Source organism: Lagopus leucura, unplaced genomic scaffold (genome assembly GCF_019238085.1).
Source record: "Lagopus leucura isolate 7727_CA_CO unplaced genomic scaffold, USGS_WTPT01 Super-Scaffold_100159, whole genome shotgun sequence".
Taxonomy (NCBI): Eukaryota; Metazoa; Chordata; class Aves; order Galliformes; family Phasianidae; genus Lagopus; species Lagopus leucura.
The window spans coordinates 30530493-30558147 of record NW_024962335.1 but is presented as its reverse complement, the minus strand read 5'-3'; the positions used below and the strand labels follow the sequence as shown (position 1 = coordinate 30558147).

General features: G+C 41.5%; 1 protein-coding gene across 1 annotated transcript; it reads left to right on the top strand.

Moving 5' to 3' along the window:
* Positions 1-7648: 7648 nt before the first annotated feature.
* Positions 7649-27083, top strand: TTLL12 (tubulin tyrosine ligase like 12). The gene is made up of 14 exons (XM_042889641.1): positions 7649-7818; positions 12008-12183; positions 13993-14191; positions 15296-15455; positions 16107-16240; positions 19057-19133; positions 20324-20440; positions 20552-20746; positions 21659-21770; positions 22578-22729; positions 22818-22899; positions 23353-23421; positions 25546-25684; positions 26573-27083. The coding sequence occupies exons 1-14, from the start codon at positions 7699-7701 to the stop codon at positions 26722-26724; spliced, it is 1884 nt and encodes a 627-aa protein (XP_042745575.1). The 5' UTR covers positions 7649-7698; the 3' UTR covers positions 26725-27083.
* Positions 27084-27655: the final 572 nt, after the last annotated feature.

Sequence of the window (27655 nt, the reverse complement as noted above, 5' to 3'; positions counted from 1 at the left end):
TCCCTGCTAAACTTCTGCTTAGCAACTCATGATTGTGGGCATAACGCCACAGTTGTCATGCAGGCCAAGCTTCCTCTTTAGAAAAGAGCTGAAGGTAATTGCCTTAAAGGTCCATAGACTACTGGTAGCACCATAATAACGTCTTCCATGAGGAATCCAGTGCCACACAGAGACTATGGCACCAACTTGTCTTGGTCATGGCCACTGTTAGTGGGACCTTGGTGCAGCTGTGGGCAGTGAAGCAGTAAAGGACTGTCTTCAGTTTGCTCTGGTACAGCTCTGGCTGACTTTCAACCACATTAGACAAATGTTGTGTTTCATCTGGTTCAGGCAGCCTCAGAGGTGCACATGAGCTCATGCTCCCTAGAGCCACGGCTGGGCAGGGATTCCACAGTCAGGACAGGGCTCTCAGTGACTTCTGGAGCAAATACAGACTTTGCGTTGCTGTGAAAGAAAGAACAATTTGGCCTTCAAAAATATACAGTTTCATATGTGATATATTTAGAAAATGAGCCAAGTTTGAAAGCTTGCAGCTCTGCATAGAAAAACCATCGGATGTGCAAATTTCTCATGAAAAAAAGTAGCGACAAGTGGTATATAGGAGTGTCTGAACCCATTTCAGCTGATGTTTATGACAGCATATATTTTTTGCATGAGCTCTAAAAGAAACAAATGTTTTGACAGATCTCATTTAAAAATACCTTACTACTTTCAAAAGGGCACAAGGGTTTTTCATACTTGACAGTTAAAGAAACTGGTATTCACCAAACAGAAGGTGAGCTGAGCTCTTCTTTTGTTTGTATCATGTAGAATGTTTTCACTCTACAGAGTGAAAGCCAGAGAGCCTATTGTTACTATGCAATAACAAGGAATGACTTAGACAAAGTTGGGAATCAAAAAACATACCGGGAGGAATATTGCCTGCTTTAAGACAAAGAGCTTCATGAAATGAATTGGTACATGGCAGAATAGCAAATTTTGGCTTTTAGCCTAAATGTGAAATATTGCATTTAAACACATTCAATAAATACAGACCTGTATCACAAATGCCATGCTGTGTACAGGCCATGTGCAACAACATGTTTGTGTCACTGCAGGAAGGCTGAAGAAGTACCCATTTGCAATTACACAATTCCACATCACAAACAAACCAAGCTTCTCATTTTCAATTTGCAAACGCCTATATACTTAAAAGCTGCACCTGTAGCACTTAACATTTCAAGCCTCTCTTCCTGCTTTAAATACTGCACTTATTTTTAGTGAGGTGATGATGAATCTTACCTAGGTATTCTCATCAAATAACAGCCTGCACACCTGCTGTAATCCAGGAGATTGCAACAATCAGAAATTGCTAATCAAGCCCTAAGTCATGCCTTGAAAGTGCTTGTTAGTGATTGCTGTGGGCAGGGTGTTCCCACGTGTCATTTGAGTACAGGAAGCACCAAGATTTTCTGCTCAGTAGAAGATTGCCACTTGTATCTTGCCTGCGATAGCAAGATTTATTCTGCCTCAAGATTTAGGTCACCGAAACTAGACCGAAAAAAGACTTCAGTAACTTTCAGCCCATTTTTCTGCCAACTTTCCTTCCTCGTTATTTAGTAGAATTTTACCTAATGACCAACTTTTCATAAGAAATTTATTTTCTCATGCTTCCTCCGCACAGTAAAATTAAACCACAGTGTTGGGTGTACTGAAAATTTAGACTGATCCTTCCTACACATCAGTTTTGCATTTGTTTTAAGTAGGCTTATCTTAGTAAGCTTTTTTTAATTTACTTTAGATTAGTTTTAGACTAGCTTAAATAAAGTCATGTTTGGCTGCAGAGTTTTCAAAGGCTGCATTTTGATTTGCCAGATGGTTTTGAAAGAGCAGAGCTCAGCTGTAGTCCTCCATCTATACATGGAAAGAACAGATGCCACATGAACAAGAAACATGCTTCCATGCACTAAACACTGAAATAAGAAAGTTGACCCCCCCACACTCCAGGCCCCCTTGTTAGTGTGCCCAACAGATTCAAATTTGTCAGATTAGTCCTATCTCTAAACAACCCAGTTCTAATCTTCAGGAGCTAAAGCAGTGGTAGGATTCTTCTAAGGAACTACTGCCTGCTATTGGACAGCAAAACCTAACTGGCCTGTGAGAGTACTTGTGTCTGGACTCTAAATACCTTTAAGTGCTCTTAAAAAATGAACTGGAGTGAAATATCCAATAACTAAATTCAGTGGCAAATTTCTCAGCCAACTCAGAAGCCTGAATTTTCCATTTTTTTGCGTGGTGGGAGTGAGTGGGAGTGAGCAACATGCTGGTATGTGTACCTGTGTCATTATTTTGAGTAGTTGCATTTTTTTTTCTATAGTTTAAAACCACTGTTTGACAGGAATGGTAGTGATTGGAGAAGTTCTATAGACTCTCAATACTTTGAGAAGTTAATGAAACAGTTTTCTAGGATGAGAGACTGTCGTAAGCACTTGCGGAAAGAAGAAAGACTTTTGTCTCTGTTAAGAATTTATGGAATTCTGTAAGGTAATAGAAACTTATTCCTCAGTATCCAACTTAAGTTTGGAGAAAAGTCTCATGTTTTGTCATAACACTTTTCATCTGAATAGAAACAAACTGGGAAATAAACTCTTAAGGAAAAAAATGTTATCTGAGTACCTGCTTATGTACAATTCCAGTTTGTTATTTCATTTATTTATTGTTTCATCACTAAACTTTTAATCTATAAAGTTTAATATGTAATATACAAGAGTAAAATGTACAGAAGTACCTGTAGATGTAATAATTTAAACCACCTATATTCAGAAAGCAGAAATAACAAGTTTAAAGATATACAGACAATTGCAATTCAACTTTAGCTGAATTTCTCAGTATCTAGGAAAAGAAGTGGCTTTGCTTAAGTAAATTTTAATGATTGTGAAAATATCTTTTTTTAGTTTGCTCTTGTTACTTTTTTAATTAAATTTATTTTGTAAATATTGTTTTCTATGTTTTATATCTTAGAAAGGCCACTAATTCACACTGACAGCAGCAAATAGCCAACAGATAATTAAAAAGGTACTTACAGGGCACTGGTGTGCGTGTGGTCAGTAGTCAGATTCATTCTGCTGGATGACTGCTCCTGTTGTTTCTGCAGCCACATTGGTGTCATGGGAAGAGTTTTCTGGGACAACTTAACCTGCTAGTTTTCACTGAATTGACTATGAAGTGTCATTCGGAAGTGCTTACCGTTTTCAAAACATATAAAGAATATGTATTTTAAAGTTAGTGGTAGTTCTTACTAGAATAAGAAACTACACCAAATTCAGGAAAAAAAGGGAATTCAGAAATTATGCCCCAGTAGAGCACAAAGATAAGGAAAGGCATGGTATCTCTGTGCTCTAGGTAGCAGTGGAAGTGATAAATTAACATACTGGATCAGATCGTAGAGCCTTTTTTAGGCAAAACTGCCCCTGAGGTCTGTGGAGTTTTACCTGCATTAGGTTCACCGTGATCTTATCCACTGCCTATTAAATAGGAATTTCTGGTAGACTAGATCTTGGAAAAAAATACCCAGATACGTAATATTGGTTACTGTACCAATTGGCTAAATCTGAATAGCGGGCATGAGTGACATTTTGAATGAAACCCTTGTAGATGCTGCTGGGACTTCTAAGCTTTATTATCAATGTAAATTATGTACAAACAGCTATTTCCATATGAAATGTATCATGGTAGTTTAGAACAAAGATAGTGAATAACTGTACAAAATTTGATACTTAGAAAATAAAATACCGTGATCTAAGGCTTTACCAATATTTTAAAAATACTGTCAGATTCGTAGTAGAAAATGTTGTTGTAAATGTACCTTATAAGAAAATACACTTCCTTTTACCTCTGTATATTAATAGCTTTGTTTTCTATGTCAAAGCTCAAAACGAAGCATGTAATAAAACTTTTGTTAAAATCACTTTCATAATAAACATAAAATGGAATGGATGTCTCTGCTGCCATTTATTCACGTACACTCATATATATTCACATAAGGTTCAACACGCCAGTGTAAAGTAGATAAGAATCAGAAGACAAATCATCTTCTTGATAACATCTATATTTTTGAATCTAGTTTGCATCTTCATGCAACACAGAGCATTTTCTTTCTTGTCAAACCACGAGCTCAGTGCTGGGACACTGAGGCATGGACAGACCAAAGTGACATGTCAGCTTTCCCCCAGGATTTTTAACAATTTCTTCAAATAATTGTTATGTAACTCTGTTTATCTCATTCAGGTGGAAGAAGGGTCTCTCCAGATGGTGGCCTGATGGGCTCTTACTATCACAAGCTGCTAATGAGAGCAGTGACTTCCAAACGTAAGCTGCCTTTCTCTCTGAGGTCTGTGTAGAGAGGAAACCATGCTGGCACCCAAAACATTGATTTAAGGAGAGATCAAGAGTGTCTTTTCTCCATTCTAGCCCTGCTGTAGAAATACTGCATTTGCCCAGGTCCTCCTTCTGCTGACTTTTAGATATCATACTTACAGTTAAGCAATCCATGATTTGTTTGATCCAAAACTGGATGTTAATGGACCAAATAGAATGTAGAGCATCCGCAGTGACATCACTAGCTCTGTTAAATATGATTTAGATCATCTTTTGCAGTCCAACAAATGCAAATTGTCACTGAAGCATGCTGGACCAGACAAAAATCACAAATGTTAATAAATCAGTTGACAAAAGGCGAGGTTTGTCACTCAGCAGCACCTCTTGACAGATCAATGCCATCTGCCATCAGAACATTGTTAGTGTTGCAGCAGCCACCTATGTGGGGCAGTCAGGAGACTTGACACACCACCATGGTGCGTGGTATTCTACAGATACTCTCATCTAAGTAGCTTATCTTGTTAACAGAAAGCATTTATCATATGATAATACATACATTGTTTGTGACATAAATAGTATGACTAATGACTATTGGTGTCAGTGTGACAGCTTTAAAGGGCATAAAGAGACAGTTACATTCTGACTGGCTGCACAAATCATTTACTGCTTTTTTCAGCTAATAGCAGTCAATTTAGGTAATAATAGCAATCATTCTAATTACATTCCAAGACAGAGCATCACTTCTATCAGACTAAAGACGATGCCTCATGACGGAACACGTGAGATGGTGCTCAGATGTCTTTATCTGCTCCAGATCTTTGATGGACTAATATGAAAAGTCAGCTCCTATCAAAGACAGAAGACTTGAACCCAGAAGTTCCTCAAGGTCATCACAAGTCAAATTAATTATTGGTAACAAAGTACCTGTGTACAAAGGCAAACGCCAGTTCCGCAGTTGTGACAATGTACATTTGAGTACAAGATTCTGAAGTAAGCATCTCCTGGTAAGAATTGCAGATCTCAGATCTTCCCAACAAGCTCACAAAGCATAATTTTGACACCTGGCCTGATGAATGGCACTCTGGAGAGACCCAGCAGGTAAATGAAGGCACACTTAGCGTTACTTAGACTTGCTTTCATCTTTGTTCAGCCACCAATCATGGCTGACTCAGAAGGGGTCTGTCCTGTACAATCCTGGAGGACTTTCCAGAGATATTTCCCTGTCAGAGCAAGTTTTCTTTCTTCCTCTGTTTCATGGAGCCATATCTGAGCTCCTACAGCACATGAAGCCAGTATGGGTTGCAGTCTGCTTTCTCCTGCTGCCATTGCTGCCTAACACCCCAACAAATTTATTTCTATCATACTGCTAGGTGAGCTTAGAGGGATGCTCTCCCTCTAAGTAGCTACAGACCAGTTTTGCTATAAATGTTGCTGTATTAAAAAAAAATAACAAATACATACCACACTAGACAAAATATGCAGATGGACATTTATTTAGTAGCCATTTTGGCTGCTGCAGGGCAGAATATAAATGAGGCTGTAGTGGGCAAATGGACTGCTGTGACAAAGTGGCACCCTAGCTGCTTGGGTTGGACCCCTGCAGATAATGCTGGAAGGTTGGATCCTGTTACTTCAGACAGGAGTAAAATTAGAAAGGTCAATTTCGTTTGTTGTTTTTTTTTTTTTAACTTCCCTGATTGTAAACACTTGTGCAAAACTTGTGCACTGTCAAACTCAACAAGCACTTTGCCTCAGTAAGGGCTGCATTGTTTGGGTGCCGCAAATTAGTCACTATTCCTAAGAAAACAATCAGAATAATATTCTGAGGTAACTTTACAGATATTTCCACTTTACTTTACAGATATTATCAACAAGTACCTGTTTTTGTAATGAGAGGTGACAGCGGGGCTACTGCTTTTGCATCACAAGCGGTCAGTGATGTGGGGTAGGAATACTTGCTCCTGAAAGCCTTGTTGTGTAGCTCTCCAGCTGAGATGGTGATGTGAAATGAGCAAGTGCTGGACTCTGATCTCTGCTGCAGGATATAGATATACTCCTAGTGGAAAAATAGCAGAACAGGCTGAGCTGCAGGCAAATAAAACCTCATTAGATAAAGTAAGGAGATAAATACAATTTACTGTTGCTTCCACATCTCAGAGTCTCACTGCTCTTAATCCCAGTGATTCTGACTGCATTTTATTATTACCTTGAGTTCACCAGCAACAGTTTTGACCTGCCTGACCTGCACAGTCACCCAAACAGCCTGGAACCACAGACAGCTGGCCGGTAGCCAGAGTCCTGCCCAAACTGAGGTGAAGGTGCACACAGGCAGTGAGAAAGCACCTGCCTGCACTTGGCAAAAACAAGGTTACGTAAATCTGCAGGATCACATTCCCCCCGGGGACAGGGCATGCTCAGTGCAGCTCTATTGAACAAGGAAATGAAAAGATATCCTACTTTTCTTACTGGATTTGCTTAAGGAAGAAACAAGTCTTGTGACTTGGTATACACGATACAGGCTGTGCATGAGGGTGTGTGTATCCATAATACACATCCTGTAGTGAGCCTGTGGCACAGCAATAGCTGAGAGAAGGGTGGCTGTGGGAGCTTTTGTAGCAATCAAGATCCCCGTGAGAGCTGTGAGCAGTCTAGTCCCTGCAGGGGTGAGATCTCCACCACAGACATCCTTTCTCCAAGCTACAATATTAGCAGAAATATCTACAATCATAGAGATGCGTAGCAGGGACCCAGTTAAGGCAGCTGGTTTTTGACACTGTTGCTCGTTTAGGCAGGTCTGCTTAGTGACATGCTGTGAACATGGTGGGGTGGACAGGGGAAGATCAGCTTGTGTCTTCTATTCAGATAGCCTGGGGATCGTGCTGGAACGGCAGCATATGGTTACAGCATGCATCTCATCTCTTTATACCGTCAGTGTCTGACCACGGTACCACAGCTCTTTGACAGAGATCTGCCTCATGATAACTGATTACGTGGAGAAAGGACTGCTGGGCTAGCTACTCTATATCACACATCAGTCCAGCAACACAAGACGAGCAGCGAACAATTTCTTCAGTGTGACACTAATGTTCATTCTCCACTTAAGGAGCTCCACGAATTGGACGCTTTCTTGACCAGCAAGCTCCATCGAAAAGCGAACGCGTCCAGCGGCACCACACACCATGGCAGCAGCCACAGCCGCGCCTATCAGCGCGGTGAGGCCCCGCCCGCCACGCGCGCGCAGTTCCCGCTCTGTCTCCCTCCCCGGTCAGGCCCCACCCGGCATGCTCCGCTTCGCGGCGGGGCGGGCAGGGGGTACGGCAGCAGTTTGCGCCAGGCTCGGCCATGTCGGGGGACGGCGATGAAGAGCTGGCGGGTTTCGTGGCCCTGCACGGGGCTGCTCTCCGCGCTTCCTGCGTTCCGGCGCGCTACTGGGAGAGCCTGTGCCGTAAGCTGCGTGGAGAGGTGAGTGCGGGACGGGGCTGGGAAAAGCGCTCTGGCCGGGGTTAAGCAGCGGCGGAGCGAGGAATCCCCTTTGCCTCGTGTTTTCAGCGGCTGACCGCCGTTCGATAAGAAAAGAAAGAGGAAATGGGTCGTGAGCGGGACCGCTTTTGTCGGTAGGCACGGTTCAGAATTGTTTAGGATGTGGTGCGTGTGCCTCCAGCCTCAGCGGTGAGGAAAGGTAGCGTGGATTTGCTGGAGCAGAGAAACCGGGAGCTGAGGCGGGAAAGGCAGGACCCGAAACCAGCTGTGTGGAAAAGTGAGAGCGCTCCGGGGAGTCTGGAGGAGTCAGCCTACGGGAGGCAATAAGAGCGAGGTGAGCTCGCTGTCCTGGGGCGGAGTGAGCTCCATGAAGCCTGAGGGTGTGGGGAGAGGGAGGGAGCGAGCAGGGGTTGTGGGTTAGGAGGTAGGGTGAGAAGCTGCAGGGTGGTGGGTGAGGAGCAAGGGCTGTGGTTAAACAGCTGTACAAATAAACTCAGCTCTGATTGTTTGAGTGCCTTCTTTTTTTTTCCTCATCCCAACTTCAAAGTTGGATGGAAGTTTAAGAAGATGTGATACCATCAGAGTGCTTGCAGCACACTCAGGAGGGTTTAAATGCATTTCTGGTTGTTTCCAACAGCTGCATGTCTGGTACTGCAAGTGAGAGGAATAGCTGTGTACTGCAGAGAGAATACGTCTACGTTAACTCAAGCAAATGCTCTCTCATAGAATCGTAGGGGTTGGAAGGGACCTTTGGAGTGCATCTAGTCCAACCCCTGCTAACAGAGGTTTCCTACAGCAGGTTACACAGGAAAGTGTCCGTGTGGGTTCTGAGTATCTCCAGAGAAGGAGATACCTCTCTGGTCAGCCTTTGCCAGTGCCAGTGCTCCATCACCCTCACTGTAAAGAAGTTTTTCCTCGTGTTCAGATGGAACTACTTAGATCTCAGTTTCTGCCCGTTGCCCCTTGTCCTGTTGACTGGGCACCTTTGAAATGAGCCTAGCCCCATCCAGTTGTCTCCTACTATTTGACATTTATGAGTATTGATAAGCCACAAACCTCTTCGTTGAAGTTGAGAGGGAAGAGAATTGAATGAGGAAAACCATAGCCATGATACTTCCACAGGGGCTGGCATGGAGAAGGCACATATCCTAGTGTGGCGCAGTGCACGTTGTTTCAATATGCTTGCTACAGTGGCTGAGTGTACTTGTTTGTCCAGGGTGCGTGGAGAGAGAAATGTAATGATTTCAGTGTGCTTAAGATAAACCAGGCTGCTAATGGTGTGTGTCTCTGCCATTGCAGCTTCTAGATTTTATCCAGAAGGACAAAAGGATATGGAGAAGACTGTGTAGGAAAAATTACAATGAGGAGTGCGGTGGCCTGGGATGAACTCTTGAAGCAAGCAGGCCCACAGTATCTTGCTCAAAGCTTCAGCATGAAGGCAGCAGAGGAGGTGAAGGAAAAGGATGAAAATGCTCAGGGACTTTTAAGTGAAGAGTAATTGGGGAAAATAAATCTGTGAAACGCAGACTACAGCATGAGTTCTCTTGTTTCCTGTGTAAAGGTGGAAGGAATTTTTCATCTGTCTTAACCTGTTACAAAGATTAAAATTTTCTAGCGTAGAACTTGGAAAACTTGTATGCATTATGTAGATAAAATCTCCTCTTACATCAGTACATCCAGAACCCAGCCCAGGCAGCTGTTTTCCAGCATGAATTTGCTTCAACATACAGCACCTTACCTGCTGTATGCTAGAGCCTGCAAGAGAAGTGGAGGGGTTTCACTTACCTTGAGAGCTGCTAGAGCCGTTTTGCTCCTGAGAGCCTTGTGTAACCACAAATTACACTGAGTTGCTCATCCCAAATGTGATGTATCTGCTAGGGCAAGAAACCTACATTTACTTATTTCCTTATTTTGCATTTAGCAAAACTGGCAGGCCCCTATGTATTGCAGTGAGTATTTTTGTGGCCCTGAGAAATCATTGTTCAAACTTGGACAAAAGCAGACCCTTAAGTGGTGTCTTCTACTTAACTATCAGTAGGTGTGCAGCATGATTAGTGTTATCAGACTTTATTTTGCAGAGCAGGGGAGGGCATGCTGCTGCTCACAGGCTGCCTGTGGCTTTCACAACAGTTTGCAGCATGCCTGCAAGTAATTTGCTGAAGGTGCCTGTGCATGGTAGTCCTTGTTTCGCACTGTCTAGTTTACTGGGTTTGTAAGGTTGGAGTTGTACCTGAATGTGAAGGGACAGGGGGCTTGCCCAAACCTGGCTTGCTTACAGCTGCTTCTCTGCAGCTGGCCATCCTCGCACTGCCAGGCCCTCACCATATGTTAGGCACAGGCAGCACGTGTCAGGTGGGCTGTGGTACATCACGCTTGCAGTTTTAACTTCCTAGTGGCTTCTGGTCATTTCACTGCTGCCTTTAATGATGATGTTGGGGAAAGCTCACGCTTCTTGCTGCCTTTCAGGACTGGGCTTAGTGCTTGTGCGGCAGCCAGCTCAGGATGCTGCTCCAGCTGGGGGCCACCTGACAGAAATGAGCAGAGTGCTGCTGGCAGCCACCCAAGAAAGGGCTTTTCCTGTGGCTGGAACTTGCCTCAGTGAAATCGGCTAAAATGGCTGTGAACTGTACATGCAGGCAAGCAGGATCTTAAAGGAAATGTTGGTGGCCCCAACAGCAAGAGATGGCAATACTGCTTGCTGTTGAGTAGCATTATCCTCTTCTAGCAAAACTGGAAAACTAGAGATAAATTGGAATCGCTAGCTATTCAGATGCCTACTGAACTATGGGTGATGATAAATCAGTTACTTATTTCTGTATTTTTAATCTCCAGTGAGGTTGTTTACAAACTGATTTTATTTACCCTGAGAAAAACATATATGTGAAGTTAGCCTGTGCATTCTCAGCATCGCTCTGCACCCCCTAGCCCAAAACAAAACACCATCACCAATCCTCAGGAGGCAGTTGCAGGTATTGTCTGCTCTGCTCTATGATGCAGTGCTCTAGGTTAAAATCTGCAGCAGGTGCTCTTTCCCTGCTGCCCTCCCTTCTTGCTGCTAGCTCCCCATGGGCAACTCTGCTTTGTCTAGGTGGCCTTGCTTTGCGAATGTGAAGTTGATTTTCTTGCCCTCCAGCTGGGGCTTAGTGGAGATTATTGTCCTGAAGGAACAAATAAAAGCTTGTCTCTGCCTCTGGGATTTTCCAGCCAATAAGTTGTCAGTGTCTAGAGGTAATGACTTGTGATAGTGATGCAATGGGCTAGGTGCTTGACACATTAAGCAGTGCCTCTGGAGGTTGCGCTTCCAAATGTTACCCTCCCTGCTGCTTACTAACAAGGTTAGATGGAGAAGTGTATTGTTAGGATGGCTTACTCCTCTTTAAAAATGATGTGTGAGAGGACTAATCATTTGTCAGCTCCTGTCTGGTTGACTACATAGCGTGACTGACTTAGCAGAACAACTTCCTGCAAAAGGGTTTGAAATGTCTTCTGAGACTCTGTACTTTTTTCTTCTTGAAATTACATGTTTAATTTGAAATCAGAGAAGTAGCATTGGTTTTCTGCAGCAGGCATACAAGCCACCATTAGGCAAGATTTGTGGCAGAAGGGAAACGTGTGGTGGCCTTCTTAATGTGTTTAGAACCCTTTTCAGTGGACCAGTTAAGTATAGACTTCAGCTTGCAGCAGTGTGAGAAGGCTCCGATCTCATCTGCAGGTGAGCAAACTGTTCCTTGTGTAAGGAAGGAGGAGGAAAATACTCTTGCATCTCTTAACTGACTCAGAACTTGACTGGGGGTCTTAATGTACTTCATCGTGGTTCTGGAACCTGGGTAACACCTGGGTTTGTTGAGCACTGCACGCCATAATATCAGATTGTATTTTGCAGTGATTCACTTGATTGTTGATTTTGGAGTTGAACAAAAATAATTGTGATTAGTGGAATTAATGGATGATCATCAACAGATCTGTTGATGCTAAAGAAACCAACACAGCTTCCTGCTGATGTTAAGCAGAGAAACTTCCCAGACAGCTCTGTTAAAAGGTGAAAGAATGAATGCTAGACACCACTGTTGTCAGAATGCAGGCCAAAACTGTCTGTGCCTTGGCAGTGTTGTGTTCTGCGTACATGAGTGCTGCCTCAACTAACTGCTTGTATTCTTTCTTTCAACTTCAGGTGTTTGATGCTGGTGACTACTTTGGGATAATGCAAGTAGAAGAGGTAGATGAGGAAGAGGAAGGTGATGAAGCAATGGAAGATGAATTGAAAAAGAAGCCAAATCCTGGAAATGAACCTTGTTTCAAAGTTATAGTAACAAATGAGAATGGGATTCAAGCCTCCAATCCTGATAGGTGAGTAGTGATTTGCGAACTGGTCCTGTGTCAGAGTGGTCTTAAACCCTACAGTGATGAGGGCAGTTTGTAATAAAACTTGCTTGGTCTTACTCAAAAATGCTCCTTTGTTTTGTTTTATATGTTGTTGTTTTTTGTCTGTTGTTCTTACCGTAGGACACAGCAGCTTGTTTCAGAAAAGATAAATAATCTCCTGCTATGAAGCATAACTTGTAAAGAGTCCTAGGAGTGCAGGCATTTTATGTTGCTTCTCCTTAAATCATGGAGGAAGATGCTTATTAATCAGTTTTATGAAACTGAGAGAATAGAGAAGAGGTAACTTTGAGATGTCTGTAGAAATAAAATACACAGATTTGCAGGTTCAGTGTGTTTGCTGTTGAACCTCAGGCCCAGGGGATACTGAGCTGCTGTAAGAGATGATACACAGACTGCTGAATTTCCTTTGGTTGGCTATGATGTAATTCAAGAGTGTTGCCATACAATTGCCTGCTAGGCACATGTTGTATAGATCTTATTTTGCCAGACCTTTCATGGTTTTTTCTTTAGATCTTAGACTGTCTATTTACATAAACTTTGTCTTGATGAGTAAAAGCAACATAGAGCGTGGGTATCTACCTTTATGTGCTTGCTTTAAGCTAAGTCATTGCCTTTCTGAATCTGAGAACACAAATTGTAAAATTCAAAGCAACTCTTAGAAAGTCTTGGACTTACTTGTAGCATTCAGATGTGTGGTTGTAGAAGCAGAATACCAACATGCTTGTTTGCTAACTGTCTTTTGAAGTAGATTTCCACCTTAGCATTCTCTAGAATCTCTAGGTTTAAAATTAAAGTAAGCTTATGCTGTGTGTAGAATATGATACACAATAATTGTTCAGGGATACTTGGCATACATGACAGCTGAAATGTTTTTAACTTACTGAAAACTGAGAAGGGGAAATTAATAAGTAGAGTTTACAGTTCTTTGACGTGATTCAGTGAAAGGATATGGCCAAAGTGTGAAGAATCCTTCTGTTTAAGTAAGTTGGCTTTTGCTGTGAAAATCATGCAGCCAGCACAAGGGTTAAACTTCTCAAGGAGAGATATGCCAGTTGGCTGTGATTTTGTTTCAGATCAGTACTTATTTTAAACAGTGCATTCTATTTCTGGGGAAGAAAAGAAAAACGGAGCCAAATAAAGAAAAAACAGTCAAAAACTTTAAAGTTTTTGAACTTTTAGCCTGTATAAGACTTCTGGTGATCATGCCTTTCCAACTAGTTCTACAGATGATTGTAGATATTGCAAGATCTCCTGGCTAGAAGGATCTGGGAATGCTTTTCCAAAACAGTACATAGTTTTTCTTCTTCAAGGCCGGGTTGGATGGGGCCCCAGGCGGCCTTATCTGGTGTGTGGTAGTCCTGCCCACACTGGGGGCTGGAACTGGGCAGGCTTGAAGGTCTCTTCCAACTCTAGCTGTTCTGTGAATATCAGGTTGATGTTGTGGAAGAAGGAAGAAAGTCCTATGTTCCAGGATCCTAAGGAGAGCTGGGCTGGCAAACTGAGTGCACTGTTCTGTTTGTGCCTCATTATCGTAGAATGTCTGACTATTACACAATAAACTTTCTAGAACAAAAAGAGTGCTGTCTTACTGCTGGGAAGTTGTTCCTTACCTGTAATGGTACGTGTGCGCTCAGGGAGTTACTTTGCCATTAAGAGTATTTAGTTACTGAACTTTCTGCAAGAACATGTAGCTCTTACTGAGAGAGGTATTTGGCCCTTGCATGGAAATATCTCTATACATTCCGTTGTAATGCTATCAAAATTCTCTTGAAGCATTTTCCTCATCGACCATGCCTGGACATACCGCATTGAACACGCCCGCCAGCAGCTGCTTCACGTGCCTGGCTTACTTCACAGAATGGCAAATCTCATGGGCATCGATTTTCACGGAGAAATCCCAGATGAGGGCAGTGTTGAGCAAGTGTTGCAGGAAATGTGGAAGTACAATCAGACCTACCAGCTTTCTCAAGGGGTGAGTCTCTGAAGCTTGACTGGGCTGCTAAAAACTTCTGGGCAGCCCTGAGTGAAGCATTCCAGTATAAGGTAGAACAAATATACTTTTTTGACACAAAGATGTTCTTTTATGGGCATTGAACAATAAACTTCTATCTGGAAGGAGAGCAGATGCCATCTAAAGTTAGAATGCGTGGTGGCTTGCTCCCTCATTTCAGATAAGAATTTTTAGGGTTGGTTTTTTTTTTTTTCTTGTTTTTCCACACAGAGGAGAAGAGCCTTCTGCAAAGGAAGGGCAGTAGAAAGGGCGGATCTGCTTGTGTGTCAAATTTGTTTTTTTCTATTCATATTTACTCACAGTGAAGGAAAGACTCCTTCATGAATCAAGTGCCTCACAAACAGGTCTCTCAGCAGCTATGCTCACAGCTTTCCTCATCTGTAGGGGTGTTTCACCTGCTGAGGATATACTTATGCTGTCAGATAAGTTAGCTTCCTGGTTTCAGTTTGGCATTTGATTGCCAATACAGTATAAATGTTAGCTCAACCTCAAGTGAGAACCAGCTAGTTTCAAGATGGTGTGCTTCCAGATGTAGCTTATTCCAGATCCTAGTTTTAGGTAATATAGATAAGACTACACCAACTTTGGTCCTTCAGATGCAGTACATCTCCATCTTTCTATGTTATGTTTTGGTTTCCTGTCTTTTTCTCATGAGTGACTCATGAATCGTGAAATTATATGCTCCCACTTGAAAAATGCTTTCCTGGAAGACAATTAATTCAACCTATAGTTGAACTTGGCTTCAGTTTCCCTTTCTGACACTGAACTGCTTTGAACAGTGTAAGTTCAACTTGTGTGTCTCCCCTGCATCTATAGAAGTGTGAGGAAACAGCCTTCTGTTGTGTTTATTCCCTGAGCTGGCTTCAGGGGAAGTGGATTTGGTAAGCAATAGCTTTGTAATAAGAGGAAGGATGGGACTCTGTAGTTACAAGAACAGGCTTGCCAGTTTTCACAGTGTCTTGGATGCATGGACAGCATTGTAGCGGGTACTGCCAGAACCTTCTGTCTTGTAGTTCTTTTCTAGAAAGTGATAGGTGCAGTATTTCTCTCTCTCTAATTGTGCAGACTGCGGAGGAGAAAGTTCCTGTCTGGTATATTATGGATGAGTTTGGATCACGCATTCAGCATTCAGATCAGCCTAGCTTTGCAACAGCACCCCTGTTTTACATGCCTCAACAAATCGCTTACACTGTTCTCTGGCCCCTGAGAGACCTGGAAACTGGTGGTAAGTTGAGTCTGTGTTTGTTATTGACTTTGCACCTGTACCCGTGGTTGGATGCCTCATTCTGCTCCCACCACGTAGAGGGGTAATAGTGTTCAGCTGCACAATTAAACTGTCGTAAGTCAGCTGGTTTTGACCTAATTTTTGCATTGCAAGTAATACCCTTTTTAATGTAGTTCTTTAATTATATCTAATTTTGCATTTTGATCCTGACAGTTGTAGCATTACTAACTGTCCAACATTCACAGAATCACAGAATCACCCGGGTTGGAAGGGACCCCAAGGATCATGTAGTTCCAACCCCCCTGCCTAGCAGGGCCACCAAACATACACATTCAGATCAGGTTGCCCAGGACCCCGTCCAACCTGGCCTTAAACACGTCCAAGGACGGGGCATCCACAACCTCCCTGGGCAGCCCGTTCCAGGGCCTAACCACTCTCCTAGTAAAGAACTTCCCCCTAACATCCAACCTAAATCTTCCCTCCTTCAACTTAAAACCATTTCCCCTAGTCCTGCTGTTATCAGCCCTTTTGAAGAGTTTACTCCCCTCCTGGGTGTAGGTTCCCTTCATTCATTTGTATGATGAGGCATGAGGGGGATTTCCAAGCGTAGAATTAAAGACTTCCTGAAAGGCTCTCCTTGTTTTGCTGCAGATGAAGTGACCCGTGATTATGCTTACGGGGAAACTGATCGCTTGATCAGGAAGTGTGTTTTGCTACCATGGCTGCCCAGTGAGGTATTGGATGTCAACTGCTTTACCCCAGAGCCATCCGATGAGCATTACCAGGTAGGGTGTAACAGATGTCATATTTTATCCTTTCAGAGATGGCGTCTAAAGAGCTAATCAAAGAGTTCTGGTTCTGCTTTTTGTCAGGCTTAAAGATTGACTCAGAGCATAGGTACTAACTAAAAAAAGCATAATGAAATGAGAAATATCTGGCATGTGATATAACTTACAGAACTGAGGCAACAGAAATTGTCTATACTATGTTATTGCAGTATTTCTTCATGTAAATACAGTGCCAGGTCATTCATATAAGGTACCTATCTTCCAGTTCAGTGTTTGAAACATTGTCTAACGTGCTTACCCACTGGATCTATTACTGTAGTACTTCTGGTCTGTCTTGAATTACAGAAGGATTCATCTTAGTACACTGGGATAATTATACTTTTCAGTCTGATTACTCATTTATCATGTGGTTTAGAATTGCTAAATATTGTAGTGGAGACAATGTCCTTAATTTGATACCACTGTTATAAATCCTAGAGTCACAGAATGGTTTTTGGGTTGGAAGGGACCTTAAAGCCCATTTAGTTTCAACCCCCTGCCTTGGGCAGTGTTACCACCCACCAGATGCAGGGCCCCATCCAAACTGCCCTGTGCCAGTGCCTCACCTACCCCTTCCTCCTAACATCCAACTTAAATCTCCCCTCTTTCAGTTTTAAACTGTTCCCCTTTATTCTATCAATATCAGACCGTGTAAAAAGTCAATCTATCTCCTGTTTATAAACTCTCTTCAAGTACTGGAAGGCTGCAGTGATGTCTCCCCAGAGCCTTCTTAGGTTTTCTTTGTAGGAGAGGTGTTCCAGTCCTCTGAGCATCACGAAGGACACATGTTTTACCTACGTTTATTCACTTTTCTCACATTTTTGCTTTAATAAAAATTATGAGAAATTTTTTTAGTTCTATACACTAGCTCTAGTATTTATCTTCTGTGTGGCCCAGAACAATTTCTATTCATTCAGTGTGGCCCAGGCAAGCTAAAAAACTGGATCCCCATGTTCTATACCAACAGTCTGCTGCTTTTGATGGAGGATGGTCAGAAAACTCCAAATTCAGCTCATTATTAACTAGGCAAAAATTAAGCTGATTTTGTTGAATAAATGCATATGACCAAAATAGGCTGTTCTGGAACCAATGTCATACTGGTTGGGATTTTGCATTTTTGAAGAGGGGTAGGCATACTTCCTATTTACAGATGAGAAACGATGCTCATATAGTTCTGATCTTACAGTTCTCTTGGCAAATGTGCCTGGATCTCAGATAAGGCAATCTGTTGCTTAGTTCAAGTGTGTGGCAAACGGGCAAATATTATACTCCTTTCCTACCTTGTCTTGAAAACGTTTTTTTTTCCTCTGGAATATTTAGCTGTAGGTGATTGAAGATTTAGACTGCTGACAGATCAAAGAAAAAACTTTGTATGTAGTATGACTCAAGAAGGGAAATACCTATGAAGAGATGCATGTTGCTGATGCTTCTGGTTGCCATAGCTTAGCATATACAGAGCTGTGTGCGCAAAAAAATCTGACTGTGTCAGATTTGTTCAGTCTTTGAGCCAGCAGTTTTGCAAGGTAGTGTAAATGTTTGCTATCTCTACAGCTTTTGCAGCAGGGAATGCTTTACTGCTACGCACAAATAATTTGTTGTTTGCTTGGCTGAGTTGTTGGTTTTGCTGTAGCTAAGGGTGTTACTTTTGAGGCTCTAATTTTCCTTTAAATAGAAGCAAAGACTCATGGAATATTTTGGGTTGGAAGGGCCCTTCTGAATATCATCTAGTTCCCATAAATCTTACAAGATTTCAGCCCTGCTTAGAAAAGCAGAGTTAATACAGTAATGCTGCAGATGAAATCTCACCTGGTTTTTGTTCTGCTACCTCACTGTATTCTTCAGCACAGACCACCAAAGTCTGTGACTTGAATGGTACTGCGGGTAGTGATTTGGGCACTGATTGCAGAAAGCAGACTCGGAGGAGACATTCCTAATAAAGGCACTTCTAATGAAATGTCTGACTTTAAAGAAGCGATCTCTTGGGAGACTCAAGTAGTTGCAGTTCTGCAGCAGGTCCCTGAATTTGAGCTATTTGAGAATAGATGCAAACAAATCTTCTGGCACCATTCTGAGAATTGTAGTCATCTAATCAGGAATTATTTTGTACTGTCCAGCTTGCTGTAGAAGGCAGTGTCTCTGGTTTGATTTTGCTTACACTTTCCAGTTAGAGGTGATTGTACTTCCTGTAACACCCTTGAAGATGAAGGGTACGTCTGGCTGGGCAGATGTTCTGCCCTTTGTTCCTTCTTTATCAGTGGCCTCTTAATTCTGACCCCCTTCTGCCTCTGCTCTTGTACTGATTTATTTTTTTTAATTGTTTTACTTTTATTTCTTGCTGGGCAGCGTATGACACAACATAAGTTTCTCAGAACGTGACTGCAGTTCACTTGAGCCAGGCAGTGCAGTGGTCACACAGACTGTCATTTTTGCTGTGGCTACAAACACACCTGTACACCTGTATTTAAAGACTTATGTGAAGAAAAGGAATTGCATTAAACTGTCTGTAAGGTTTGATAACTTGATAAAACTTCAATAGACATTGATAACGATAATAAAAAACTTGGATGAACATGTTATCATTGAGTATTTTAGTTATCATTTTTTCTTTTAAAATTGTTTTCCAGTCACCTATCCTATAAACATGACTGTGTGCACGTTAAAAGGCAGTTTGGTCTGTGCTGCTGTTCTTATTTGCTGATCATTGCGAAGTCTGACTCAAGGCTGCCTGTTTACTGTGACTATTATTAATTTCTTTATTTTTGTTTGGTTTTTAGGCTATTTTAGCAGAAAACAAGGAGAAACTCCCCATAGCAATCAACCCATCAGTTTATGATAAAGACAAAGTTTTCAAGTATGTATCTGCAAACAAAATGCTTTCTTACCAAGATTAAGTATGATGCTTGCAGTGTGCTGGAGTTACGTGAGAATATCGAATGCTTCAAGACTTTGTTACAGCATTATAAGGCTGTTTTACCTCCAGGTCACCACTTTGCATCCTATTTCCCTCAGCAAGGACTAAAAGTTGCTCCAAAACAGTGGATATTTGTCCTGTCCTTGAGATGAATTTAGTGCAACTTGTTCCGGGCCTTTTGTCAGATTTGATGCTGTATTTCCTTCAGCTGTACAGGAGTTCAAGAAGCCACATTTTGCAGAAAGAAATACTGGAAGGGCTGTATAAGGATATTAACTTCACCAAGTTTTAGTAGTGGGGAAAGAATTAGGACTACTTTTGATAAATGCCAGTGCTGTGAATTAGTTTCTTCTAGTCTTACTCTCCAGGGTAAATAGCACAGTGAAGGTAATACGTCACACACAGAGCTATGCAGGATGTCTGTAGCAATAAACAAAGCATAACAGACATGCTTCAGATGTTGGGGTTTTTTGAAAAGAGTGTTTCTCCCTGTGAATGGGCTGTTCCAAAAGTTGATCCTCTCCTGGGATTGTATCTTCTGATTGGTTGGTTGCAGAGGAGGAAAGAAGAGTTAATTGATGAGAGCAGGTCTGGAGAGCAGGAAGACTATTGTGACACCTCAAAAAAAAAGAAAAGATAACAGTTGCTTAATCTGTTGAAATGCTCATTTACTGTTCTAACTGCTTTTCTACATCAGTCTGACTTTGAGTCTTCATGCTGAAGCTCTCAAACTGTGCAGGTTTCGTATGGATTTGCTCCTTGTTGCTGACAGGTTGATGGTTAGGGCTCTTCCACCAATGAAGGTACTTAGAAGGTATTTCTCCCTCAAGGGCTCTTTCGTGTATAATGGTGAATTCATGTTAGTGCTCTCCCGTCAGGGACTGTCACTGTTCTCAATTGCAAGTTTTGTTAAAGTTGCTGGAGCAAAACTGTCTTTGAGATGTTTTGTTTCAAAATTCTTGATTTTTAATCTGTTCCACAATATTTCTTTTTTTTCTGTAGGTTAAAAGTGTAACACTTGTAGGGAGCCAACATTTAAAAAAAACAAAACACTATTTTCTATTCGAGCAGCAGCTGATCATTTTCAGAAATCAAACTGTCATTTTTCTTCATATCTCTTTTTCTTCTAGGGTGTTCACAGACATCCAGCAAGTCCTCAACAGCCTGACACATCCCCGTTTTGTATTCACAGACAACGAGGCAGAAGCAGACATCCTCTACAACTTCTCACACTTCAAAGATTATAGGTTGTAAATCTTTTCCTGATAAGGGAAATTCTTTTCTTTTTTCTTTCTTCCTCTATAAGCGATCCAAAAGGCCTTTCCCCTCCTCAGTTTAACAGCTCCTTTGTTTTGCAGGAAGCTGAGTGAGGAAAGACCTGAAGTAATGCTGAATCAGTTCCCGTGTGAGAACCTCCTGACTGTCAAAGACTGCCTGGCATCCATATCTAGACGAGCTGGAGGGCCGGATGGGCCAAGATGGTTGCCGCGTACTTTTAACCTCCAAACAGAGCTGCCCCAGTTCATCTGTTACTTTCAGCAGCGTGAGAGAAGGTGGTTGTTATTTCTCCTACCTTACATCTTGTGCTTCTGATCCCACTTTATTCAAAGACGAGTGTCTTGCATTTGGGGATTCGCAACGGGTTTGTCTGATGTTTAAATTCCTCTTAATTATCAAGGATTGAGCACAAATGCAATGTGCATATAAGGCAAAGGGAAGCAGGGGAGTAAGTTTCACAGAAATAAAACCATCTTAAGTTAACACTGCTAACTTCAGCTCAGTTTGAGCTGTTTATCGTGCAGCCAGAGCAGTTTCTGAGATTGCTTTATTAACTGAGGAAAGAAGGACATAGTGTCACCCTGTCCTTGCTCAAAAAAATGTACTGAATGAAGACCAGGATGTTACTTGTTTTCCTTGAGGATGTTTCAAGGGATATTGCCCCCTTTAGGTGACTGAGCACTGGGAAGTGAGATGAGAATGGTATACTCTTGTTTTCTTGCAGTGTGAATTGCTGAGATATGGTCTAATTTCTTCCCCAGGGAGGCAGTCGTGGTGTAATGTATTATGAATTATTTGCAGGTGTTAAGAGAATCACCTTAGAAACTGAGGTGATTGCCTGCCAGCACAACCTCAGACTCTTGACAGAATGATGTCTGTACCATGGCCTCTGTGTGTTTGTGGTGTTAATGTTCATGTGTTGTTCTTCTCTTTTAAAGTAGTAAGATACACAGAAGGAAATCAGCAGTGACAATATGCTAATCCCTAACGGAAAAAAGTGAAAGCTACCATTGCCTTTTCTGCCTTTTACACAATTGCTTGAAGCTATCAGTCAGAAGTCCTTAGTTCTTGCACTGTAGTGCCCAGCTTTATAAAGTGATTAAGACATAGGAGTATGTAGATCAGTTCAAGTGAATGTTCAGACAGATGAATGAAGCTTATAGGCTTTGGCTTTCTATCTCTCACAGAGGAGAAGACAATCACTGGATATGCAAACCGTGGAACCTGGCCAGAAGCCTGGACACCCACATCACCAACAGCCTTAACAATATCATCAGGCATAGGGAAAGCAGCCCAAAGGTTAGAGACCGTGGCTTTGAGTGAGATTTTAAATGGATTTCTGAAAAAACTGTTACAGGAGGTGGTCTAAGACTAGAAGGAAGGAAACTTATTTTCTTCAAAATTTGTACATTGACCCATCAGCAGTCAGTTTCAATGAATTCTGAGTTAATTATTCAAATCAGCACCATTTGTTGCAGTGATGGAAGACCCAAAGAGGCTGATATTTTCTTAGTTAAAAAAGAAGTTTTGCCGTGACAGTAATTAATGGTTTCAGTGCATTTCTGCTTCAAGGCTAATTCTCAGATAAGATGATCACACCTTAGGTGTAATTAGCATTGGTCATGAATTTTTGTGCACTGTTGCTTTTGTCCCCTGTTGGTTGTTATTGTTGATCCATAGCTCAGCAGCACAAAACACTGCCAACAACAGAGAAATGATGGAGCTCTTTTTTTTTTTTTTCCTGTAGTATGCAGTCATAATGTCAGACTGTCACCTGAACTTTATTTCTGCTGATGTGTGCACTGCATGTATTTTTCTGGAATACAGGAGTGCCCAAATTGCTTCAGACTTAGATTTCAAGAGGTTAATGCCACTAAAATTGTAAATAAAAAGGCTTTTACACATTCTGGCTGCCCAGCTTTCCCAGGCAGGCTCCAAGGACTTTTATAAAACACCCGCTGGCACATCATCAGTTATTTATGCATGTTTCTTAAGTAAAACCAAAACATATACAAGGATGTCTTAAATCCTCAATATCTACTGCCACTTTTCATTTCAGTCAAATAATATTTTCCGTGGGTTTTTTTGTTTGTTTGTTTCTATTAGGTAGTGTGCAAATACATTGAGAATCCAGTCTTATTTCACCGAGAAGACGTGGGGATGGTTAAATTTGACATCCGTTACGCTGTGTTGCTGCGCTCCGTGAAACCACTCAAGCTGTTTGTCTATGATGTCTTTTGGCTACGCTTTTCAAATCGGTAATTACCTTCGTCTTCCTTGTTTGGCTGATGGGACTTAGCTTCCAAGGGATCACGTTTGGTTGTAAGGAACTGTTTTATTCCTTAGGGCGTTTTCCCTTGATGACTTGGATGACTACGAGAAGCATTTCACTGTCATGAATTATGCTCCTGGTGTAACATTAAAGCAGGTAAGCAAACAGTCCAAAATATTCCCTTATCTTTGTGTTGTTAAAGAATCTTCCAGTGCCTTCTTTGGTGACTATTCCCCAACACCCTGTGTTGTACCTAGCAGGCAGTCTCTGTTGGAAATATCCTAACCAAGTTTTTTTCCTAGACGTTTTGCTGTCTGGACCCCTAATGATTTGTGATAGGAAATACAAACCTACATCCTGAATAAGATCCACGTTAATTGAGATCAATAAGAAGAATTATTAAAATGGCAGCTAATCATTTTTAAAGACTGCAGTATAATCCTTTATATGTAAACGCTAAAACAAGGAAGGGATTCAGGAAGTGTCCAACTCCCTCCTTCTCTACCTGCATTTCTATGGATGACAAAAAAAAAAAAGTTTGGTATTCCAGTGTCATCTGATTGCTCAGTCATTCCCAAGGCAATATATCTTGCTTCTAAACTGTTCTAGGTACACTGTGAAGAATTTGTTCCTCAATTTGAAAAACAATATCCTGAACATCTGTGGACAACAGTACAGGTAAGTCAACAATTTGTCTTTAATTTCATGAGCATCTGTGAATCCAACTCAATAAACTGCCTTTAAGAAAAGTTACTTTTTTTCCTCGGAAAACATACTTTGTGTCATCAGCTTCATAAAGGACAGCAAATGTTAACCTTTACATTATAATTTATTTACTTGGACTAATTCAACCTCAAACACCGTTTTTAGCATTTGAGAATTTTATTTCATGGCTACATTGAGAATTCCCTGCACTGGACTTGGTAATAAAGCCAGTCTTAAATAATGTCAGGCTCCTGGGAGTAGGATCAGTTTTCCTGAGAGTTCTACCTTAGAAAGGATGCCATTTACAAAAGTCCATGGTTATGAACATTCAGTATTCCATGCAAAACAGCAGGGAAGTCCACAGTATCAAGTGTTAATCGTAACAGGTGCTGCTGTTATGACTCTGAAAAAGGTGTTTTCAAAGCTTTCACTGCTATTCTGTTTCAATAGGGTATTAACACTGAATCTGGGGATTGAACCACTGAAATATTCAGGCTCTTGCTTCCTTTGTTCTGAAGGACTTCACAACACAAGAGGCTGCTGAAACAAGTAGAAAACTAATCTTCCCAAATCAGGTTTTGATCTACCTATGTTAAGCAGAGCTGTAGGTCTAAAGATCTCCCTGTAAGCTTTCATGTTAGCTCACTTTGCAGGACACTGGAGCTCGTTTGCAAGATGAGGATGTGCCCAGCTGTGCCAAAGTGACTGATGGAAATAAGCCTTACCTCAAGGGTGCTGTGCTCAAGGGGCTGCATTACCAGGCTGGATAGTGCAGAGGCTGTATTTACATACTGTGGCAAATTTTTAAAAAGTTAAGCTGATCTCTTCTCTTAGAAATACTGAGTTGGTGGAGGAGGGATTTTTAAGTGAGCACGTTACCCCATTTGTTGAATTAAATTTTGACTTGGGTGCTGTGATGTAGGATTTTCAGCTGCAGCTCTGGCTTCCCTGCATTAGCGAGCTGATCTTAGCCCTGTGGCTACCTTTGCACAAGAAAACTGATGATTCCCTAACACTAAGGCATACTTAGGCATATTTTATATGCAAAGAAAAGGCTTCCAGTAGTGTATTTCTGAAAAATATGCAAGAAGGCAGATGAGGACATTGTCATTCTTATTCATAAGTAGTGCTTGAAAGAAAAAGCTGAATGTGAAAAGATGATTCAGAAGTACACACGTAATGAATTGTTGCATTCTTCCATATTCATAACTCGTCAAAAGATGCAGAAGAAATGGTGACTGAGTACTGATTAATGTGTATTCTTTCAACAGTGAATAAATTACCCAGCTGTGGATTGATTTGCATAAACTAATTCATATCCATTTTAACTAGAACCTCACATGCAAGGAAGGACATTCAGAGCATGACAGGTTTGCAGCGTTAGGATTGAAATAGTCTGAAAGAGACTGCAGAGACTGAGAAACAGATCAAAAGAAACCATGCACAGGCTACTCAAAGTAGTGACATGTGCCACGTGCAGAGTATTACTCTCTTGCATTTGCAGATACTGCAGATTTACTGCAGTATAGTTTCCATGCTAAGAATTACACCTGTATGTCCTATTGGCTAATTGCTTATGGAAACACCAGTGTGGTAGACACAAACATATATAAACTTCCAGCACTGTTTACAGATGTCAGTGTAAGCAGGTAGAAAACTTTTCTTGGCAGAACAAAGCTAAGTTAGGTTTGACAGGCAGGGAAGGAAAAAACTTCACCTTTGCACTGCTGGCGTGCACAGAGCTTCCCTGGGTTTTCTCCTCCTCCTTTGTGTAGAAGTGTAGTATTATACCTGATGCTTGAGAGGAAAGTCGATTCTAATAAATAAGTGTGCCATCATTAGGATTTTTCTTGTACTTATTTGCTCCCAGAAGAAGTCCACAGATACCTGCTAAGCACTTGGCCCTTTCACTGTGTTGGTCTTTGTCTCAATGTATATTTTGAAGTCAATGCTGTGCAGTTTTTCTGTTGGCTAGTGTAATTTCTATAAACTCTTCAAAATATGAATGCATTAAGTGATTAAAAGGTGGGTTTTTTAGCTTGCTTCTGTATTAGGAACTTTGCTTCTTGTTCTGAGACCTTTTTCTTCTATTACTAGGCGAACATTTTTAAGGCATTTGCTGAATTGTTCCAAGTTGCTTCAGCTAAACCTGCACCTCTTGGCATCTGTGATTATCCGTCATCAAGAGCACTGTATGCCATTGACTTGATGCTAAAATGGGACACCAGCAGAGATGGTGAGAGAAGTTTGTTTCTTTGCATGTTGAATTCTTCTTTGTGAACATTTTCAGGAATTTATTTCCTTTGCTCAGATTCTTACGGATTTTCAAGCAGCGTAAACTCTGCACTCTGCACCTCCCACTGACATCAAAGGGCATCTGAAGTTGCAGGTCTGTGGGGCTAGATGCTGCTGTGCTGGTGAACTGTGATGGCAGAGGGAGCTGCTAACTGTGCTTGGCTGAGTCCATGCCTCCCTTGGACTCCTGCTGTGGCTTTGTTTTAGTTTGCTAAAGCGCAGCTGTACAGGGGCAAGTTTTCTTTCCAGTTTACAGTGGGAGAATCCTTGCTTGTGTACTAAAGCCTTAAAGAGACATCATTCTGTGGCTTGGCCCAGCGTCTTCAGGTTGCAGTGTTATTTAGTTAAGCAGACAAGGCACCATGTTTACTATTTCAGTGCTGTTGATGTCCATGGGACTGTCACTCAGTTGTCCCTGTGAGAATGTGTATATGGAGATGCTTCATGTTAATGTCACAGTATGGCTGACAACCACTTGGAGCCTTTTTTCCAGCTATTTGTGGATGACTGGTAGGAAAAAAAAAATGCCGAATAAAGCAAATTTTTTCTTAGCAGAAAGCTCAGATATGTCTGCAAGTGTGCCCTGTGCACACCTACCTCTTACAGGGGTAGAAAAGAATTCTCGGTTCCCAAGACACAAGCAAAATTCCATGCTTGTGCCTGGCTTTGCTAAAGGAGTTTTTAGGAGTGAAACAAAAAAAACCCTGCCAGGTTGGGTCATAAAATGACTTCTAGCCATTTTCAATGACTTCTAGCTTAATGACAGGCTATGGTTCAGGGTCTCTGTATAGCTTGCATTAAAAGGCAGTGTTTGTGTTCTCTTGGACAGGAAAAAGAATCATGCAGCCTCAGATTCTGGAGGTGAACTTCAATCCTGACTGTGACAGAGCCTGCAAATACCACCCTACCTTTTTTAATGATGTCTTCAGCACCTTATTTCTGGATGAGGCAGACAACTGCCACGTGACGTGCATCGTCTAGCCACAGGAGGCTTGATTCTTTCCTTCACAATCTGCTTAATAGCAATATTTACATTTCAGTTCTATGAGCTGCTGATGCAATTATTTTCCTGTATTAGTAACCCAGGAAAAAAAATCAGAATGCACATATACCTTATACTGTACTGATAATTGTTTTGTCTGCATTTTCCTTGTGTTGCTTCGTGCTGTACATCACCAATTTGTATTGACCAAATGTCTTGTTTATTGAATATGGTAAACCTCAAAATAGGACAGAACTGGAACACCTGAGTTGTTTCTCAGGTAGACTAAGCTCTTGCTTTCTTGCTGGGAAACGTGGCGTAGTTCCCTGTGTGAACATTAAAATAACAGTTTACTGAATCATCTTGGAGTTTGTATATCATTTTGTTAGCCACTCTTCTGTTGTACAAAGTTCTAAAATTTTTATGTCATTAGGCAGAGTTAAAACAGGTTATTAAAGTTGCATTTGGCAAGTTTATTGAAAATGAAGTATATGAAGCTTGAATGAGGAAGGTGGGGGGAAAGATCAGTAAAAGCTCCTGGTAGTTTTTCAAAAGCTGTTCAGCATCTGCTGAAATCTGTGCACGAAGTTATTGGTCTGTGTTAATTTTGAGTTCTTGGTGCATACAAATGCTATAAAGTGGGAGAAAAAGAAATTTGAACTGTTAGCATCTCATTTCTGACCCACTGAAGAAAGATGAAGTATTCTATTTCGGGGTGCTCTTCTTCAGAAGCCTGCTTTGTTTAGTCAGCTGAAACACTGAGTAGAACAGTAAACTGTCTCTGAAAGTTTGAGTGGCATTGAATGTTGCAACAGGTGCTTGAGACTGGCTCTGAGAGGATGCTCAGCAGATGCCCTGTGACTTGCAGGAAAGCAAAAGGCACTTTCTGCTTTGGAAGTACTTGAAAACAAGTAACAGAGACTGGATCTA